At 39.9% G+C, this 20,696-nt stretch overlaps 1 protein-coding gene across 1 annotated transcript; it reads left to right on the forward strand.

Annotated features, from left to right (window-relative positions):
* The first annotated feature begins 331 nt into the window (after positions 1–331).
* On the forward strand, positions 332–17,430 carry LUZP4 (leucine zipper protein 4). Its single transcript, XM_025373300.1, has 4 exons — positions 332–463; positions 12,311–12,445; positions 13,635–13,753; positions 16,853–17,430. Exons 1-4 carry the CDS (start codon positions 373–375, stop codon positions 17,420–17,422), a joined length of 915 nt encoding a protein of 304 aa, XP_025229085.1. The 5' UTR covers positions 332–372; the 3' UTR covers positions 17,423–17,430.
* Positions 17,431–20,696: the final 3,266 nt, after the last annotated feature.

The following is a 20,696-nucleotide window of genomic DNA, read 5'->3' on the forward strand; positions in this document are numbered from 1 at the left end:
ATTCCCCATGAATGCCAACAGCAAAGAGGAGAAATGGGTTCTAGGAACTGTGAAAGGCAAGGGTCGGAACACCACATACACTAGAAACTTGTAGCCAACTAGGTAGTGTTCTGGGTGGAGACAATATTTTTAGAAAGGGGTATGCAGTGGGAGATGGGCGGGTCTTTCCTTTTTTTTTTTTTTCTAGTGAGCCAAGCTCCTGATAGGAGACTTGGTGAGAGGTATACGCCAAGCTCCACCCCTTGGGGCTTAGCAACAGCAAAGGAAGAGGCTATGATTGGAGGATCAGGTTAGCCCACCGTGCTCCTCCCGCGCGGTGAGGGGGCGGTACACGCGCCTGAGCTCGGAGTGTGACGCCATGATACAGAGGAGATGGCTTCGTTTCAGAAGCTAACAGTTCCTGAAAAAGTGTCGCCAAATCGTCCCAGTCGGAAAAAGGTTAACTTCCTAGATATGTCTCTAGGTATGTAGATCTCGGATCCCAGTCCCCACTAGTTTGGGCTCACTGGTCTTGAGTGCAAGACCTCGGCATACCGCTGACTAGAAGTGGCGTCGGGAGGAGCACACCGCTTCGAGGAGAGGCTTCCCCCTCAGGGCATCTCCGCACCTGCCGGGCCCCTATCCCTCCTCTCCTCTTCTTCTCCTCACCTCCAGCCCTCTCCTTTCAGGTGGGGAACTCTGAGGGAGGCTGACAAAAAGTGCGTGGGGATTAAGGATTGCTGAAAGGGGCAGGCGGAGAAAATAGACCATTTCCGTGTATTTTACTCTCCTAAGAATTGATACCTAATTACTGGCCTCCTTCAAACACATGGGGCCAAGTGCTCTTCTCAGTCCAAGCGGATGTCCTAAATTACTAGATTCCAGGGCCCGGAGGAGCAAGCCTCAGGCTATTTTGCTAGGGATTCCAGCGTGGTAGTGCCAAGAGTTGTTGGTGGGTTGGTGTATCTGCTTTGTTGGAAGGGGTGGTTGGTGCGTTTATTTGCTTGTTGGCTAGTGGTTATTCGCTCTGGATCGCCTTTCTTTGCAGGCACTCTCTAGTCTCTAACTTGAGACCTCTACACGGAGAGTGGAACCTTAGAAAAAATAAATCCTTTATCAATGCCCCTAACCTCCTCCATTTGCACCAAACCCAGAAAAAGTGAATTTTACTCGGACCAGTTCCTCTGCTATTATCCACCTTAGAAATGGGGAAGAGGGGAGGGAATAGACTTTCCAAGCCAGATAGGGAGTGAGCAGAGCTGAGTAGAGGATGGAAGCTGACTTTAGAAATGGAGAGGGGCATCAGAGCACGGAAGAAGGAAACTGTAGAAATGGGGGAAGGAGGACAAAACAGAAAAGGCCTACTTTATTTATTTAGGTTTGTGTGTCTGTGTGTGAAACAGGGGCTTGCTCTGTTTCTCAAGCAGGTGTGCAGTGGCATCATCTTGGCTCACTGCAACCTCCACCCCCTGGCGTCAAGCGATCCTCCCACCTCAGCCGCCCGAGTAGCTGGGACTACAGGCACATGCCACCACACCCGTCTAGGTTGTTTTTTGTTTTTGTTTTTGTTTTTTTGTATTAGTAGAACGAGGTTTCACCATGTTGCCCAGACTGGTCTCCTGGTCTCAAGTGATATGCCCCCCTCGGCCTCCCAAAGTCCTGCAATTACAGGCGTGAGCCACCGCCCCCAGCCTAGTTAGTTGTTTTTGAGACAAGGTCAGGGACTGTTGTCTGGGCTGGAGTGTAGTGGCACGATCACGGCTCACTGTGGCCTCAAGCTCTCAGGCTCAATCAAGTGATCCTACCACCTCAGCCTCTAGAGGAAGTGGAACCACAGGTGCTTGCCACCACACCTACCTAATTTTTAAATTTTTGTAGAGAATGGGTCTCCTTATGTTGCCCAGGCTGGTCTCGAACTCCTGGCCTCAAACAATCCTCCCGGCTTGGCCTCCCAAAATGCTGGGATTGTGGGCCTGAGCCACCGCGCCTGGCCAGGGGCCACTTTAGAAATGAGAGAGGGAGAGGCAGAGCAGTGGGAGCTGAGCTTCAATGTGGAAGTGCAGGGGTGGAGCGAGGAGAAGCAGGAACAAGGAGGGCGGACCTTAGAAATGGATGGAACAGTGGAAAAAGGGTTCACCTTAGAGATGAGGGTAGGGGAGCAGAGCAGGGAGGGCTGAACTTTAAAAGGGGCAGGATAAGTGGAGGGAGAGTGTACCATAGAAATGAAGAAGTTTGGCTGGGCTTGGTGGCTCATTCCTGTAATCCCAGCAGTTTGGGAGGCTGAGGTGGGTGGCTTACTTGAGGCCAGGAGTTCGAGACCAGCCTGGCCAACATGGTGAAACCCCATCTGTACTAAAAATACAAAAATTAGCTGGGCATGGTGTTGTGTGCCTGTAGTCCCAGCTATGTGGGAGGCTGAGGCAGGAGAATTGCTTGAACCCGGGAGGTGGAGGCTCCAGTGAGTTGAGATCGCAGCACTGCACTCCAGCCTGGGTGCCAGAGTGAGACTCCATCTCAAAAAAAAAAAAAAAAAAAAAAAAAAGTAGTGAAATGAAGAGGGGCACTGTGGCTCATGCCTGTAATCGCGGGAGGCAGAGGTTAGGCTGGTCTTGAACTCCTGACCTCAAGTGATACGCTTGCCTCGGCCTCACATAGTGCTGGGATTACAGGCATGAGCCACCTCCCCCGGCCTAAACTTTCTTTATAGTGTCCTTTGAAGTCCTGAAGTTTCAGATTCTGATAAAATACAATTTATCTGTTTTTTGTTGTTGTTCATGCTTTGGAGTCATTTCTAGAAAATCATGAAGATATACCCTTGTTTCCTTCTGAGAGTTTTCTAGTTTTAACTCTTACATTTACATCTTTGATCCATTTTGAGTTCATTCTTGTATATGGGGTGAGTTAAGAGCCAACTTCATTATATTGCATTTTGATGTCTAATTGTTCCAGCACTACTTGTTAAAAAGACTAATTTTCCTCCATTGAAAGCTCTTCTTGGTGGAATTGCTTTCTTAATTTCATTTTTGGATAGTTAATTGCTGGTATATATAAATAGAATTAATTTTTGCATATAGATCTTGTATCCTGCAACCTTGCTGAGCGTGTTCATTAGTGCTAATCTCCGTGTGTGTGTGTGTGTGTGTGTATCTTTAGGAATTTCTACATACAAGATCATGATATCTGAGAACAGAGATAGTTTTACTTTTTTGTAATCTGCTTGTCTTTTGTTCTTTTTGACTAATTGCTCTGGATAGAATTTCTAGCAAAACGTTAATTAGATGTGGTGAGATTGGACATCTTTGACTTGTTTCTGATCTTAGGGAGAAAAGTTTTCCGTTTTTCACCATTAATCATGTTACCTTTGGTTGGGTTTTTGTAGATGCCCTTATGAGGTTGAAGAATTTACCTGCCTCCCACTTTATTTCTGAGGAGGAATGACCATGAAAAGTAACTAAGTATTTTTTGTTGTTGTTGTCTTTAAGGTGTTTAAGCAATCTATTTCAAGACCGGTATCAATTTCCTCTTCTAAGACATGGTCCCTGTTGATCCCATACTGCTACTTTCCCCCACCTCAACTTCATCACAAGTTCTGAAATATTTTGTGGCATTAAAATGACTTTAAAAATAATATTTGGTCACTGGCCAGGGCTGGGTTAAAGCGAGGTAAATGAGGCACTTGCTTCGAGTATAAAGTTCAAGGAGTCACAAAAAAAAATTCATTAATAGGGATAATTAATATTTTAATGAAATATTTAAAAAATTAAATGGACAAACTACAGCCATCTTTCTGGCCACCTGTTTTTGTAAATAAAGTTTTCTTCACTTAAGAACTAGGGTGAAGCAAGTGAAGGAGAGCTGTGCAAGTACAGGGTCTGATCTGGTCTTTGTTTTTTTAATGGAATCTCACTCTGTTACCCAGGCTGGAGTGCAGTGGCATGATCACAGCTCACTGCAGCCTCGACTTCCTGGGCTTAGGCAGTCCTCCCACCTCAGCCTCCCAAGTAGCTGGGATATAGGCGTGTGCCACCACGCCCAGCTAATTTTTTTGTAGTTTTGTAGAGACAGGTTCTCCCTATATTGCCTAGACTGGTCTTGACTTCTGGGCTCCAGCGATTCACCCACCTTGACCTCCCAAAGTGCTAGGATTACAGGTGTGAGCCACCACGTCCAGCTTTTGATCCTATCTTTTCAAAAAAAAGTTTGATATTTTGTTCGTCACGGATTGGTTTTGCATTGATTTTTATTTTTGAAAATATTGTGAGGCTGGGCTCGGTGGCTCACGCCTATAATCCTAGCTCTTTGGGAGGCTGAGAGGCAGGTGGATGACCTGAGGTCAGGAGTTCGAGACCACCCTGGCCAACATGGTGAAATCCTGTCTCTACTAGAAATACAAAAATTAGCTGGGCGTGGTCGTGGGTGCCTGTAGTCCCAGCTACTCGGGAGGCTGAGACAGGAGAATTGCTTGAACCCGGGAGGCCGAGGTTGCAGTGAGCCGAGATTGCGCCACTGCACTCCAGCATGGGTTACAGAACTAGACTCTGTCTCAAAAAAAAAAAAAAAAAAAAAAAAGAAAGAAAGAAAATATTGTGTTAAGATATTTCAATCTTGATTACTGAGTTTTGGGGGGCCTCCTTGAATTTTGTGCCTGAAGTGAATTCCTCACTTACCTCACTCTAGGTCCTGCCTTGTCACTGGGACCTTGAAGGAAGAAAAACCCAGAACTGAAGGAAATTTATAGCACTGAGTTAAAACTTCATGCTTCCTGCACTTTTCTTTGTGTTGATTTCACTGACATTTTTGCAACTGCTAACAGAAAAGAAAAAACAAAACTGATAAATAGCTAAAGCAATGGGTTTATCTCAAAATTCAGGGAAATAAGGGCCATAGTTGCAGAGTGGCTTGGTCCCAAAAATGCAGTCGTTGTGTGACCTTGTGCAAGTTGCTCCATCTCTTGGGGCCTGAGTTTCCTGATCTGAATAAAATCTACATCATAGAGTTGGTGAAGATTAAATGAGATAATACAGGTAATGTTCACAAAGTATGCTGCCTGACGTGGATAAAGCTGAGTAAATATTTGCTATATGTGCCCCGGAAAGTGGGCCTAAACCCTCCCTTTTGCGTAGCCAGCAATTTGGCAAGCTGGAGAAATTACCTCTCCTCTCAGGATTTTGTTATCAAACTTCAGAGATGCAGTAGTCATGAAAGAGATTAAAAACCATCCAGGTGAAAGATGGGGTTTAAACAGCTCGCCTAAGTCTCTGGGAGACTGAGAGAGGAGGTGGTGTCGTGTAACTTGAATAATAGTGAAGTAAACAGACTTAGGAGGCACTTATATTTTAGTAGACGATTACAGCTGGAAGGATACTGGAGAGTCTGCTTTGGGAAAGATTAGTTCAGTTATTTGAAAGGCTGAGGAAAGACGTTGAGTTGAATTTGGTAGGTTAGCTGGAGATTAAGTATAACTGTAAGACCTCATAGTCACTGAGTTGTTAAAAATCTTGAAGTCATTGTTTTATCCTTTTAAACGCTGGTTCTGTGTATCCATGTTTTAAATGTTGGTTCTCTATATCCATATTTATACCTTTTTAGACAGATGAGAATCCCAGTTTTGATCATGTCAGGAGGAACAGCAAACTTTCGACTAGTCATCACAGGCCCTTGCAATTTATTTTATTTTTATTTTTATTTAATTTTTTGAGACAGGGTCTCTGTCGCTGAGGCTGGAGTGCAGTGGCGCAATCACAGCTCACTGCAGCCTGGACCTCCCAGGCTCAAGCAATCCTCCCACCTTTGCCCCTAGAGTAGCTGGGACCCTAGGTGTGCACCACCACACCTGGCTCATTTTTGTATTTTCTTTGGTAGAGACAGAGTTTCACCATGTTGCCCAGGCTGGTCTCGAACTCCTGGGCTCGAGGAATCTTCTCGCCTTGGCCTCCCAAAGTGCTGGGATTACAGCTGTGAGCCACGGCGCCAGGCTGAGGCCCTTGCAGTTTGCAGGCAAGAAAAATACACAATAAGTAACAAATACATGTTGCTTTCTACGGTGTAATGAGAAAGCCATACTTTTTCCTGATAAATTTCCCCATGTTTTTCTCAGTGAAAATAATACTTTTTAACAATACATATCTTTGTTTTTATATAACTAAACACATGCTTTAGAAAAGCAGTAGTATGTTGGATGCAAGGTTTTTACTTCCATTGTAGTACATGCTAAAGTAGGAAAAGGCTCTACAAATGAATTTTTGTTTTTGTGCTCAGTAAACATACCCAAAAGGTATTAGAGTCTTTTTTTTTTTTTTTTTTAAACAAATAAAAGGCAAAAAGAAGACCAAAATTCGAACTGGTAACAGCAAGAACTTAATAGGAACTCCACTCCTCTGTTCATTACTTTTACCTAAAAGAGACATGCAAAAGTGTTGTAGTTAGAAAGAAAAGAATTTTTTCTGCCTGCTAGATATATTGGACCACGAATTCACAAATATGGATTATCCACTCTGTATTCTGTGCTAGGCACTTAGTACACTAATAAATGAACAGTGGTCTCTTCTCAAGTACCTCCTAATCTAGTTGCAGAGACAGCTAAGTAAATATGTGCAATTATACATTGTTTTAAGTATTCTAGAAGTATGTATAGTCAGAATTTTTCAGAAATTGAGAAGAACCTAAGTCACTTACATTTTTTGAGGTTTCCAGCATTTTAAATATTTAAAAAATGGCAAAACAAAAATTGTGGTTCATTTTCCATGTTTATAAATGTAAAATAGTGCTTTCAACCCACTGTAAAATAAAATGCAATATAAGTATGCTTTTCACAAGAAAATTACACAATTTAAATAAAAACGTAATTATTCATATGGCGTCTCAAGCAGTGCAATCAGTTTTAAACTGTGTGAGGAATACTGTCTTTCTTCAGTCCTGACAGTTTATTTCTGAGACTAAGTATATCAAGAATTCAAATTTAAGGCTCTTTGGTGAGGCCTGAATCAAATGTCTCTCCTTGAGAGATTGGCTAAGTGTTCTCTAGGTGGATTCGGTGGAGAATATCATTACAGAGAGCAGAATGAACAAAGCCCCATGTCTTTATAATGATGTATTCTGAGAACTAAGGAAAAGGACATGAGAATCTGGAAAAATACTGTAGTATTAAGGACGCTTTCTTCATAACCTCATAGCCTATGTTGGAAGGGCATTTACACAGCTTACCCAGGTTCATAGGCATTTGCTTTCTCTTCAATATGAAAGGCTGAGCAGCAATTTGATTTCATCTCTAAATTGTAGCTGGTGAGATCTACCCAATTCCATTACAATCCAACAAATCAAATGGTGGTCTCTGGAATTACAAAGTCTAAGAATTAAAATTACATATGATTTCACTTAAAAAAAAAAAATCCGGCAACACATTCCAGGATGTGGATAATTCAAAAACATTTTTTAAAAAATAAGTTTTAGGCCGGGTATGGTAGTTCACATCTGTAATTCCAGGAGATGTCAGCCTTTTCAAAGAAAATCAGAATCACATTTTTTTCTTATTATTTTAATTTTTATTTATTTGTAATTTTTGTGGGTATATAGTAGGTGTATATATTTATGGGGTACATGAGATGTTTTGATACAGGCATGCATGTAATTGCAATGTGAAATAAGCACATCATAGAGATTATCCATCCTCTTAAGCATTCATCCTTCGAGTTACAAACAATCCAATTATTACACTCTTTATTTTAAAATATATAGTTATTATTGACTATAGTCACCCTGTTGTGCTATCAAATAGTAGGTCTTATTCATTCTTTCTATTTGTATTTTATTGTACTGCCTATGTACTGAAAAGTTGTTGTAGTTATTATTTTTTATTGGTTCATCGTTTACTACTTAGGATGAGAGTAGTTTATACACCACAGTTACAGTATTTTAATATTCTGTGTTTTTCTGTGTACTTACTATTACCCGTGAGTTTTATACCCTCAGATGATGAGTTACTACTCATTAATGTCTTTTCTTCCTGGTTGAAGCACTCCCTTTAGCCTTTTTTGTAGGACAGGTCTGGTGTTGATGAAATCCCTCAGCTTTTGTTTGTCTGTGAAACTTTTTATTTCTCCTTCATGTTTGAAGGATATTCTCACTGGGTACGCTATTCTAGGGTAAAGTTTTTCCTTTCAGCACTTTAAATATATCAGCCCACTCTCTCCTGACTTGTAAGGTTTCCACTGAAGGGGTTGCTGCCAGACATATTAGAGCTCTGTTGTTTGTTATTTGTTTCTTTTCTCTTGCTGCTTTTAGGATCCTTTCTTTATCCTTGACCTTTAAGAGTCTGATTATTAAATGCCTTGAGGTAGTCTTCTTTGGGTTAAATATGCTTAGTGTTCTATAACCTTCTTGTACTTGGATATTGATATCTTTCTCTAGGTTTGAGAACTATTTTTTTTCTTTCTTTTTTCTTTTTTTTTTTTTGACAGAGGGTTGCTCTGTAGCTCAGGCTGGAGAGCAGTGGCGTAATCTCAGCTCACTGCAACCTCAGCCTCACAGGTTCAAACAATTCTCCTGCCTCAGCCTCCCAAGTAGCTGGTATTACAGGTGCGCACCACCACACCCAGCTAATTTTTGTAGAGGTGGTGTTTAACCATGTTGGCCAGGCTGTTCTTAAACTCCTGACATCAAGTGATCCACCCGTGAGCCACCACTCCCAGCCCCGTTGAATAAATGTTCTACCCCTATCTCTTTCTCTACATCCTCTTTAAAGCCAATAACTCTCAGATTTGCCATTTTGAGGCTGTTTTCTAGATCCTGTAGGTATGTTTCATTGTTTGTTTGTTTTCTTTTGTCTCCTCTGATTGTACATTTTCAAATAGCCTTTCTTCAAGCTCACTAATTCTTCTACCAGATTCATTCTGTTATTAAAGGACTGATGCATTCTTCAGTATGCCAATTGCATTTTTCCAGTTCCAGAATTTCTGCTTGACACTTTTTAATCATTTCTATCTCTTTGTTACATTTATCTGATAGAATTCTGAATTCCTTCTGTGTTTGCTTGAATTTATTTGAGTTTTCTCAACACAGCTATTTGGAATTCTCTGTCTGAAAAGTCACATATCTCTGTTTTTCCAGGACTCGTCCTTAGTGCCTTATTTAGTTCATTTGGTGAGGTCATGTTTTCCTGGAACCTACTGATACTAGTAGATGTTCTTCAGTGTCTGGGCATTGAAGGGTTAGGTATTTATTGTAGTCTTTACTGTCTGGGCTTCTTTGTACTCATCCTTTTTGGGAAGGCTTTCCAGATATTTGAAAAGACTTCAGTGTTGTGATCTGAGCAGTTTCTACTTTAGGGGACATCCCAAGCCCAGTAATGCTGTGGTTCTTGCAGACTCATAGAGGTACCGCCTTGATGGTTTTGGACAGGATCTGGGAGAATTCTCTGGATCACCAGGCAGAGCCTCTTGTTCTTTTCCCTTATTTTCTCCTAAACAAACAGAGTGTCTCTGTTCTGAGCCACCCAGAGCTGGGGTGGAGTGACACAAGCACCCCTGTGGCCACCACCACTATGACTGCACTGGGTCAGACCCGAAGCCAGCACAGCTCTGGGTCTCACCCAAGGTCTGCTGCAAATACTCCTGGCTACTGCCTAGCTTGCTCAAGGCTCTGGAGCTCTACAATCAGCCAGTGGCAAAACCAACCAGGCCTGTGTCCTTTCCTTCAGGGTGGCAAGGTCCCCCAAGCCCGAGGTGGGTCCAGAAGTGACATCTGGGACCAGGACCTAGAGTCAAAAACCTTAGAAGTCTACCTGGTGTTCTATTGTATTATGGCTGAGCTGGCACTCATACCACAAAATGCAGTCCTTCCCACTCTTCCCTTCCCTTTCTAAAGGCAGAGGAGCCTCACCCCGTAACCAGTCATCCTAGGCCAGGAAGAGTATTGTTTACTGTGGACTACCATAGATGTTCCCTTAAGACTCAGGGGCTCTTAAGTCACTTTGCGATGAATGCTGCCTGGTCTGAGACTCACCCTTCAGAGCAGTGAGCTCCCCTCTGGCCTAGGGCAGTTCCAGAAGTGTTATCCAAGAGTCAAGTCCTGGAATCAGGGATTCCAAGAGCCCACTTGGTGCTCTACCCTTCTGTGGCTGTGCTGGTACCTGAAGCCAGCAAGTCTCAGAGGCTCACCCAAGGCCCTCAACATAGTACCTGGGTATTGCTGCTAGTTATTCAGTGCCCAAGAGCTTTTCAGTTAACAGTTGATGAATTCTGCCAGGGCTGAGTCCTTTCCTTCAAGGCAGTCGGTTCCCTTCTGGCCTAGGGTATGTCTAGAAATGTGGTCCAGGAGCTAGAGCCTGAAACAGGAACCTCATAACTCTAACCGGTGCCCTAGCCTGCTGTGGCTGAGCTAGTATCCAAGATGTAAGAGAAAGTCCTCCCCACTCTTCCCTCTCTTCTCAAGTGGAAGGAAGGGGTCTCTTTTGGAGCTGTGAGCTGTCCAGCCTGGGGTTAGGGGAGGGGCGATGCCACCACTCCCTTGGCTGCCCCAGCTGGTGTCTCAGTATGTCGTGTGGCCCCCCAAGTCCACACTCTGTTGGCCCAGTTCAGCACTAAGGCTTGCCTGAGAGTTGCAGCCCTTATTGCCTAGACCAGGTGTTTCCAATCTTTTGGCTTCTCTGGGCCACACTGAAAGAATAATTGTCTTGAGCCACACATAAAATACACTAACATTAACAATAGCTGATGAGCTAAAAAAAAAAAAATTGCAAAAAAAATCTCATAATGTTTTAAGAAAGTTTACGAATTTGTGTCGGGCTGCATTCAAAACCGTCCTGGGCTGTGTGCGGCCTGCAGGCCGCGGGTTAGAAAAGCTTGGCCTAGACTGCCTTTCAGGTTTTCTTGGAGATCCAGAGCACTGTAGCCCTTGATGGAGAGGTTTGTGGGAACTCATGCTCGGGCTGCCGGGATGGGTGATTCCTCTCTGACTGGGGCTAGTTTAAATCTTCCTTCCAATGGGCAGGTGTCAGGTGAGTTTGGTCGTTTTCCTTTCTGCTCTAACAGGACAGCACTAAATTCAATGCCTCACGATCGCTGTGTTCTTCCTCCCCCAGTGCCCAGAGATGCTCTTGGCACCACCATGCCATTGCTGCCGGGGGTGGGGGAGGGGTGGCATTGGCGATTCAGGACTGTTTTTTCTGTCTCTTCTGTGCCTCTTTCAGTGATATGAAGTCAAAACCAGTTACTATGAGTGCTCACGTGATTTTTGGTTTTTATGAAGGTGTTTTTTCTGTGTAGATAGTTGTTAAATTTGTGTCCTTGCTGGGGGGACAATTGGTGGAGGCTTCTATTCTGCCATCTTGCTCCCTATCCCAGAATCAGATATTTAGAGACCTGAGGCAGGACTAGTACTAAGCAAAATAAAAAAGGAGTGATTAATCTGTGTCACCCAACTGCCTCTTTTGTACCCTTTTCAGCTCTTCTTTTCTTTTAGAATCTCCAGTTTTTTCCAAATACCTAGCTTGTCCTTTTTTTTTCCCCCCCCTTCTTCCTGAGTGTAGCTTCTGGAAGGTGTGGGGGCTTGTGCTTATTTCTAAAGATGCCTTGACATGAGTATAGTTTTATCCACTGATAGAGCATCCCACCTGTAGACTCTTCCATTCTAGATGTTAGGAGAGATATTTTAGAGCAAGTTGTACCTGTCTCCCATTCTTTAAATTATGCCATGTAAGTGCTCTCTGCCTGAGTACGTGTAAGTACATGCCTGACTACAGAGTCAAGTCTGATTGCTTCCTGCTGCTACAATAATCTAAGTTCCTCACTTCTGTGGTGTCTCCTGTGAACTTCCATCACCACTTTCTTACTTTTGTCACTTCCTTTTTCTTTGTTACTTTTTGATAATATACATGTAACTAATTGTCTATTACTTACATTTAATCAGATAGACATTTAATGGTCTATCACTTTACATTTAATTACTGATTTACATTTATTTATTCAGCAACTTAATGACTCTATTGCTCTATATTTCTGTGACACTGAAATAACATTTAGTAAAATCATTTATTTAGATGATATCCCCCCTGAGCTATTGCAGTGTGAAAGTATTTTGCCTTTGCGTAAATAAAGTTACCATAAATCTAACAGGAATTTTTCTTTCTTATTCCAGCAAACCCTAAGATGTCGGTATTGATTGACCTTTGTTACAGTTTAACAAATTTATTATTATTATTTTATTATCATGTTTTAGGGATACCAGTTTTTAGGTATTCTGAAATATCATGAGATAGGATATAGATTATTCACTTGAGACATTATTATTTGGTTTTTGCCATTTTATTGATTTTTTTATGTATTTTCTAATATAGATGACATTATAATCTATAAAGAGTTAGAAGGGACAAATGCTGAAAAAGAAGAAAAGAGTAAAAGACAGAACCATAGTAAAAAGGAATCGTCTTCAAGACAGCAATCAAATACTCATGGATATTGCCATCAGAGAGGTAAAGTATGCTGAAAATAGTCACACATGGTAAAAAGAGTCTGAAATATTTGTGAATAACTAGGTAAGTAAAATCAAGAATTCACAATATTGTTCTAAAGTTGCATTATATTGCTTGTTTTATTTTTTCTGGGCATGGACTTATACAGAGTTGGTAAGAATTTATGCCATGTCATATGAATACAAATTTATTTTAATTTATAAGAATTATTTCCCTAATGGAGAGTGGGATAAGAAAAGTAACCATATGAGCTGAGAGATATTTTGTACTTGTTTACAAGCCTGGGTTGGTTGGTCCAGTTCTGCTTTTAGGAGGCAATAAAGGAGGGTTAAGAGCATAGTCAATAATCTGAACACTATGGCATCCACATTTTGAAAATACAAATGTTGTAAGACAAAAAGAGTAGGGTAGAACATGACAAATGTCCTCTGTATACCTAACCTCATTGGTAAGTGCAGTGTGCATTTTTTAATATGAATGTGCTACAGATTGCCACGATACAGAAGTCTTTTCAACAATTAAAGGTCTTCATAATCTAGTCAACAGATTGGAACCATTTTGACATCGTGATTACTATAAGCGCCAACAGTTGCCTCTGCAGCTTCATTTCAGTTCTTGTGTGAATCTTCAGTGGCTCAATATGTTCTGAGAAGAGAAGAGAAATGATGGTAGTTATTACAGGGGCAGAGCAGCCAAAAAGGGTAACATGGCCCATTCTTATGTGCCTAACCAGTCATCACAAAATTGATCTTTGTGAGCCTTTTGGAGATATTCTTTGATGGGTTTTCTACTGTCTTTGTTTGTTTATCCAAACAAAGCAGACAATTGAGACAAATATTCACATGATTAATACAAAGCAGACAGTTTCTCTCCATCTCTCCTTTTTCTACTGGAGTATTCTTTCATTTAATTTCAGACAGTATGTCCCAACTTTGGTGGCATATGAAACCAAAATTGAGGTATTATATACTGAGAAGACTACCCTATTAAGGTATGCAAATTGAAATAGTATGGCAAAGACTGTTCTAGAATTCAGTGAGACTCCCAGATAATACCAGAGTAATGAAATATCAAAAGTTTTGCAAAACCCAGTGCATAGCTTTAAAAAAATGAGATCAGAGATAATACTTCTCTGAGAGATACGTTGAATTTACTACTTGAAAATACAGAAAATATTTTTTTTTCAAAGGCTACTCAAGATTCAGAAGCAACTCTGAGGAAAGAAATCATGATAAAAAAACATCCCAAGAACCTTCTGGATTCAAGTCTGGACAACACCCTTTAAATGAGCAGCCTTTAATTGAACAGGTAGATAACTACCAAGAATTAACCAATATTAAAAATCCTACATTTAATATATTTCCTAATATTAATGATTTACTTTAAATTCTATTGAAAGCAGGGATTGTTTCTTGGTATTCCTCCATGGTGCCTTGAATGTACTTTAAATTCAATGTTTGTTAGTTGATTTTTCCCCTGTAACTATTTTAAAAAACATTTGATTTTTGCTGTTTTCAGTCATTACTAAAACTTTTGAATTTATGAAATGCCAAAACAGATTATTAGTTATTGTCATTAATCCTATGTAATCATTTTTATTTGTCCTCATACAGAGGCTTTGAGCTTAAGTTATAATATAAAAAGAGTTTTAGTATCTTTGTGAATGAACTGTAAAAGTCAGAAGTCAGACGATATCAGATATGAAATATACTCTAGAAGCAACAGGTGGCACAGACTATACCTGTACGAATCCATTTCCTCTAACCACGTATAGGTGAGCCAGTCAATAGAGAGGAATTTGAGAGGTGCTCAGATCCAGATTCACTAGCTAACATTGGTGCTAATGTTTCATCCTAGCTTATAAACTGATTCTTCTTAAGGTGTTACGTGGTCATTTAGCAAAAATGGCAGTTCCGGGAGCTTAAATCATTTTTGCCAAATCATGTAAAAGCAAATGTTTATTTATTTGCTTATCTATTTATTTTGGAGAAAAACATATTGCATTTTCAAATATTTAAAGGATTATTTTAAATTGTTCAAATGGACCGGGCGCGGTGGCTCACGCCTGTAATCCCAGCACTTTAGGAGGCCGAAGCAGGCGGATCACGAGGTCAGGAGATAGAGACCATCCTGGCTAACACGGTGAAACCCCGTCTCTACTAAAAATACAAAAAATGAGCCGGGCGTTGTGGTGGGCACCCGTAGTCCAGCTACTCGGGAGGCTGAGGCAGGAGAATGGCGTGAACCCGGGAGGCGGAGCTTGCAGTGAGCCGAGATCGCGCCACTGCACTCCAGCCCAGGTGACAGAGCGAGACTCTGTCTCAAAAAAAAAAAAAAAAAAAATTGTTCAAATGATGATTCAATGCCTACTCTATGCAGGCACTATGATACCAGAACAGCCTGCTTCAAATAGTCTGTACGGTGGTGGAAGAGAAAGATAGGAAAGAAATGTAATGCCAGACAGTATGCAGTATGTGCATAATAGGGCATAAGTTATATATTGTGGGGATGTAGTAATTCATTCTGATTGGGGTTCTTGAGAAACTTTGGTGGAAGAGATGGCATATGATCTGTGCCTTATAGGATGAGGAGATTTATTTATAAAGTTTGGAAAGAAGAACATGAGCTTCCTTCTGATACAGTCCAAGATGCATAAACTGAGAATAAATATTAAACAATATTTTCAAATTGAAAGCATCCTTTTCCTTTTATTTATTTTTTGTTTGTTTGTTTTTTTGAGACAGGGTCTCATTCCGTTGCCCAGGCTGGAATGTAGTGGTGTGATCATGGCTCACTGCCCCTTCTACCTCCTGGGCTCAAGTAATCCTTCCACTACAGCCTCCCAAGTAGCTGGGACTATAGGCACGTGCCACCATGCCCTGCGAATTTTTTTTTTCTTTTCTGTAGAGATGAGGTCTCACTGTGTTGCCCAGGCTGGGAAAGTATCCTATTATTCATACTTTCGAAACTTTTGAGACTATCATAGCTGAACTCACCGGAAAAAGAAAATTACCCTGCAATAAAGAAATGTGTTAAAATTTAAGCATAATTATTTTACCAATAAATTGAAATAATTACAGTTTTCAATAATACTTTACAATTCTATTAAGCTAGTTTTGTACTCAACAAGATTTAGTCTTATTATCAGTGGAACACAGTTTTATTTGTTCACCCCATGTATTTATTCAACACAACCTTTTGATAGAAGGCTTCACTTGTTTATAAGGAAAGAAAACTAATGTGCACTTTGTTTTCCAAAGGTAGGAAATATATAGTACACAAGTTGATGAAAACATTTCTTATATAAACATTCATAAAAGGGACTGCAAGCTCCTTTGGAGAGGTACTTGGATACATATGGGTCTTTAGAAGATGGAACTCAGTCCTATCTTTCCTACTGACCTACTGTGCTCCCAACACCAGTCACTTAGAAAAGAGAAAAGGTACATGTGCATTTCACCCAATCTCCCTATTTAGGTTTTTCAGTACAAAAGCTGGAGAGTGGCTATAGCTTTATGTTTTAGCAAAACAACTAATTTTTTACATCTTTTATTTTTAAAAAAGTTTTCTGTGCATAATATCTTTTGTACTGGTACCTCCCCTGCTGTTTAGCAGTTGCATCCAGCTTCTGTTAGTGTTAAACTAAAAAGTCATAATGCCAAATTTAGGGCATGTTGTGCTTGTCAGGCAACATATACTAGTAGAAAGCTTGATTTCTCAGCATGGTCTATATGACTTTATCCACTTACATTTATGTAGCATCATAGAGTTTTGTCAGAGGTTTCATTATTTCCATTTGGCTGATTCACTCCACTGCCTTTTTGGCTTAAAAACTGAAAAGGTAGAAAGGCTGTGTTGTTGCCAAGCTAATTTACTTGAATAGTATTAAGCCAACCTTCCGCTTTTTTACAGCTTCCTTTCCCCTTACTTACTTCGTCTTTCTCTCTAGAATTAAGTATTAATTTATAATGAAAAGATAGTTTCTTTTTAATGATCATTGAGTAGGCAGAGAGTAAATATGATTTTGAACACTTTCCTTTTCATCCTAAGGACTTACACTACAAAATATTCTATCAAAGTCGCAGAATCTGTTGTTTGTTTAGTAAAACATACATTCAGAAATTAGTAGGTAGAACATGACCATAGAATACAGTCAAACTCATAAAACAACTAATTTTCCATACTTTTATTTTATTAAAGTTTTAGTTGCATAGCATTTTTGTGCCAATGACATGATACAATGGAGCTATTCTGTAAGTTCTAAAAGCTGGTTGATAAATAAAAGTAAGGACAGTGGAATTCTAAAAGAAACAGTTGCCCATGAAAATGGTCTTGAGAATATATCATTATGACTTAAATCATGAAGTATATGTTTCATTTGTTTTTCATAATTGGGATCCTTTTCAGGAGAAGTGCAATGACAATTATGAGGCCCAAGCAGAGAAGAATCAAGGCCAATCAGAGGGGAATCAGCATCAATCAGAAGGAAATCCGGACAAATCAGAAGAATCTCAGGGCCAACCAGAAGAAAATCATCATTCTGAGCGATCCCGAAACCACTTAGAGAGATCTTATTATCATTTAGAGAGATCTCAAGGGCAACTAAAGATACATCATGCCCAATCTGAGAGATCTCACAGCCAATCCAAGAGATCTCATGATCAGTCTGAGAGATCTCATGGCCAATCAAAGAGATCACATGGTCACTCAGAGAGATCTCATGGTCACTCCAAGAGATCTCATATCCAGGGAGATCTTGTGGTCACTCAGAATGATCTCCTGGTCACTCAGAGAGATCTCATAGCCACTCAGAGAGAGCTCATAGCCACTCAGAAAGATCTCATAGCTACTCAGAGAGATCTCATAGTCACTCAGAGAGATCTCATGGCCACTGAGAGAGATCTCATGGTCAGTCAGGGAGATCTCATGGCCAATCAGAGAGACATCAGAGATACTCAACAGGTAAAAATACAGTGACTTCTTAATCATCAGAACAATGTGTTGAATTCTGTGGAACTAGAAAAGCATATATCTGTATTCTAATGGCTAATATATATTTGTTGAAACAGACATATATTGGGACAAAGACATAAATACTAGAATGGAGGCAATGTATACATGGTATCAATATTCTTTCAACTTGATGTCCTCTAAGCTATCATCCAGTTACCCAAGATGTCCCATTAAGTTGTTCCCTGTAGATCTGCTTTCCCTGGAAGAGCCCTATGTACTCAGCCTTTCCTATTGGGCCTTTCCCACAATTAGAATATTTTGATTTAGTGTCCTGTCTCCCTTGGACATTCCAACCTGGTAAGCAAGCTAATCTAACAACTAATTGCCAAATTGATAATATATAATCTATGATAATGAATATCTCTGCTTCCCACTCTGTCTCCTTCCTAAACCGTCCTCAGAGAGTCCTTAGCAGACAAATGGTAGATGTATCTTTGGGCAGCTGAACTTTTCTGCTTTCCTCAAATCAGACCATAGGAGAGGATATATTCTATGCATAGATGTAATGCTAACCTTCTGAATATATTTTGAATACATTTATATATTCACTGTTGCCTTATAAAACTGTTAGGGTAGGTCTGTCTACCCTAGCAAAAGAAACAGAGAAATTTAAATGTACTGGGAGTTATGTTTTTAAAAACACAAGGTATGTTTATTGCAATTGCAATTTGTTTGGTTATTCAATAAAAGTTTTAGTTTTAGTTTCTCAGTGATTTCCTTGCTTGTATTGACTGTAAATGTCTAGTCAAATATTTTAGGTTCATGTTAACTGCTGCACAGAATTACTTACTTCAGCTAAAAAAAATTATTTCCGGCTGAGCGCGGTGGCTCATGCCTATAATCCCAGCACTTCGGGAGGCCAAGGTGGGCGGATCACTTGAGGTCAGGAGTTTGAGACCAGCCTAGCCAACATGGTCAAACTCCATGTCTACTAAAAATACAAAAATTAGCCAGGCGTGGTGGTGAGTGCCTGTAATCCAGCTACTCGGGAGGCTGAGGCAGGAGAATTGCTTGAACCCGGGAGGCAGAGGTTGCAGTGAGCTGAGATCTTGCCACTGCACTCTAGCCTGGGTGACAGAGCAAGAATCTGTCTCAGAGGAAAAAAAAAACTATTTCCAAGATGTGTGTATGAGTTATTGTGTATGTAGACGATGTCTGATGCAGGGATAATTTTAATGCAAAAGGTCCCACCCTACTTACATTAGCAGTATACACATAATTTGCTATAAAAATGAAAATGTTTAACACTGATGACAAGCAATCCATATTTCTGCATTTATTAGGGATTTGTACACATTTTACTTAATTTTACATACCAATTTTTGTTTGTCAAGTGGTATAATACTTCCATTAAGGGCGCGGAGGCTCACGCCTGTAATCCCAGCACTTTGGGAAGCTGAGGTAGGTGGATCATGAGGTCAGGAGATCGAGACCATCCTAGCTAACACGGTGAAATCCTGTCTCTACTAAAAATACCAAAAATTAGCCAGGCATGGTGGCAGGCATCTGCAGTCCCAGCTACTTGGGAAGCTGAGGCAGGAGAATGGCGTGAACCCGGGAGGCAGAGCTTGCAGTGAGCTGACATCACGCCACTGCACTCCAGCCTGGGCGACAGAGCGAGACTCCGTCTCAACAAAAAAAAAAAAGAAACTTCCATTAAGGCACTGAAAATTCTATTTAAATTATTGTCCATTGGCATATTCCTATCGTTTTGCAAATACATTTATAAACAAGTCCACTCAGTTTTTTTCCTTTATGTTCCATTATAATTTTTTCATATGCTGAGCACAAATAAGTACCACCGGAATGGTTAAGGTTAAATTAATCACATGTAGAGCTATTACTAAAGAATACATAAATTACAGAAAATTAACATGTATTAATTGATCTTTTGGAGATTAATTATTCTACTCCATAACTTTCTATTCTAATATGTATTAGAATAACAATAAGTTGACCAGATGGGCTTAATAGCACCCTTCAGAACTAAAATTTGCTTCTATGTCAAGTATAAAATAAAGATTTCAGTAATTTCATGATCCCACTCAAAATCTTCCCCTCAGGCCAGGTTCACCAGAAGGTAAAGACATGCCAGAGAAGCTACATTTCTGCTTTAAACAAACAAGTTAAATCTAGAAGGCCATTGTGGCCTTAATAAATAGCTGGGCAAACACCTCAAATAAAATATGATAGCATATACAGAATATTATTTATGAAGTTTGGAATAACATTTTCATTTTTGAAAAACTAATATGCCTCCCAATAAAAACTCTAAACAGGATGTATGCAAACAAGGTGGAAATTTGAATTTTTAACTCCCTTAAAATACCTGATAATTTCAGCTTTTTGTCTTCTTTCCTGATATGGTAATAATATTCATAGTCAAATGCCTTCCTTGGCTGGATTGATAGGTAAATAGAGAGGGATAGCAGAACAAAAACTGTCTTTTGTACCCCCACTAGGTGTGGCAAAATGAAATGTGTGGCAAAATATGCATATCTTTACATTAGTTGGGCTGTCCACCAGATTAAAGCTTTTGTAAACATAGATAATAGCTTCAGAGGAAATTACGTATTTAATTTAGTAGTGCTTGCTATTTGAACTCCAATTATAGAGTGACAACTAATACCTCATTATTATTTAGCATCTCTTTGAATTTTAATACTAGACAGCATTCCAAGTAATTCTTAAAATAGATTCAGGCTTGATTATAATTGACAATCTGATCTTTGGGTCTCAAATCCCTAATATATTGTATATCATTCTGAAGACAGAAGTTTTTTCTGATATTTGACTTTATTATTTGATTTTCCTATTTTTATTCCCAAGTTCTTCACTTTTCCCTAGCCCCATTTGTTACCCAGTTGTTCGTATTTTTCTTATTTCTTGAAAGAAGATGCCAGTGAGAATCTGGTTTGCATTTTTCTAAGGAATTGGCCTCTAATGTGGCATGAGTAGCATGAGTAAGTGGAAGTGACATAAGAATAAGAAGACATGTCTCCATGTCCCAAATCTGTCAAAGTATATAACATTAGACAAATTAGTTAATAACTATGCATCTCAATTTCCTAATACATGAAAGGAGGAGTTTGGACTACATGTCTTTAAAAACCTATACCAACTAAAAACGTCGTATGAGTCATGAAAAATGAATGATTTATTCATTTTTTCATTCGAAAAACTGTGGTTAAAAAGATACAAAATTCACCATCTTATCCATTTTTAAATGTACAGTTCA

Source organism: Theropithecus gelada, chromosome X (genome assembly GCF_003255815.1).
Source record: "Theropithecus gelada isolate Dixy chromosome X, Tgel_1.0, whole genome shotgun sequence".
In the NCBI taxonomy this organism is placed as follows: domain Eukaryota; kingdom Metazoa; phylum Chordata; class Mammalia; order Primates; family Cercopithecidae; genus Theropithecus; species Theropithecus gelada.

Bases quoted from the DNA above. Each gene is read 5' to 3' on its own strand.
- LUZP4 (XM_025373300.1), top strand. From the start codon at position 373: ATGGCTTCGTTTCAGAAGCTAACAGTTCCTGAAAAAGTGTCGCCAAAT. The intron at 464-12,310 runs GTATGTAGATCT...TTTCTAATATAG, and splicing joins CTTCCTAGATATGTCTCTAG to ATGACATTATAATCTATAAA. The intron at 13,754-16,852 runs GTAGATAACTAC...GATCCTTTTCAG, and splicing joins AGCAGCCTTTAATTGAACAG to GAGAAGTGCAATGACAATTA.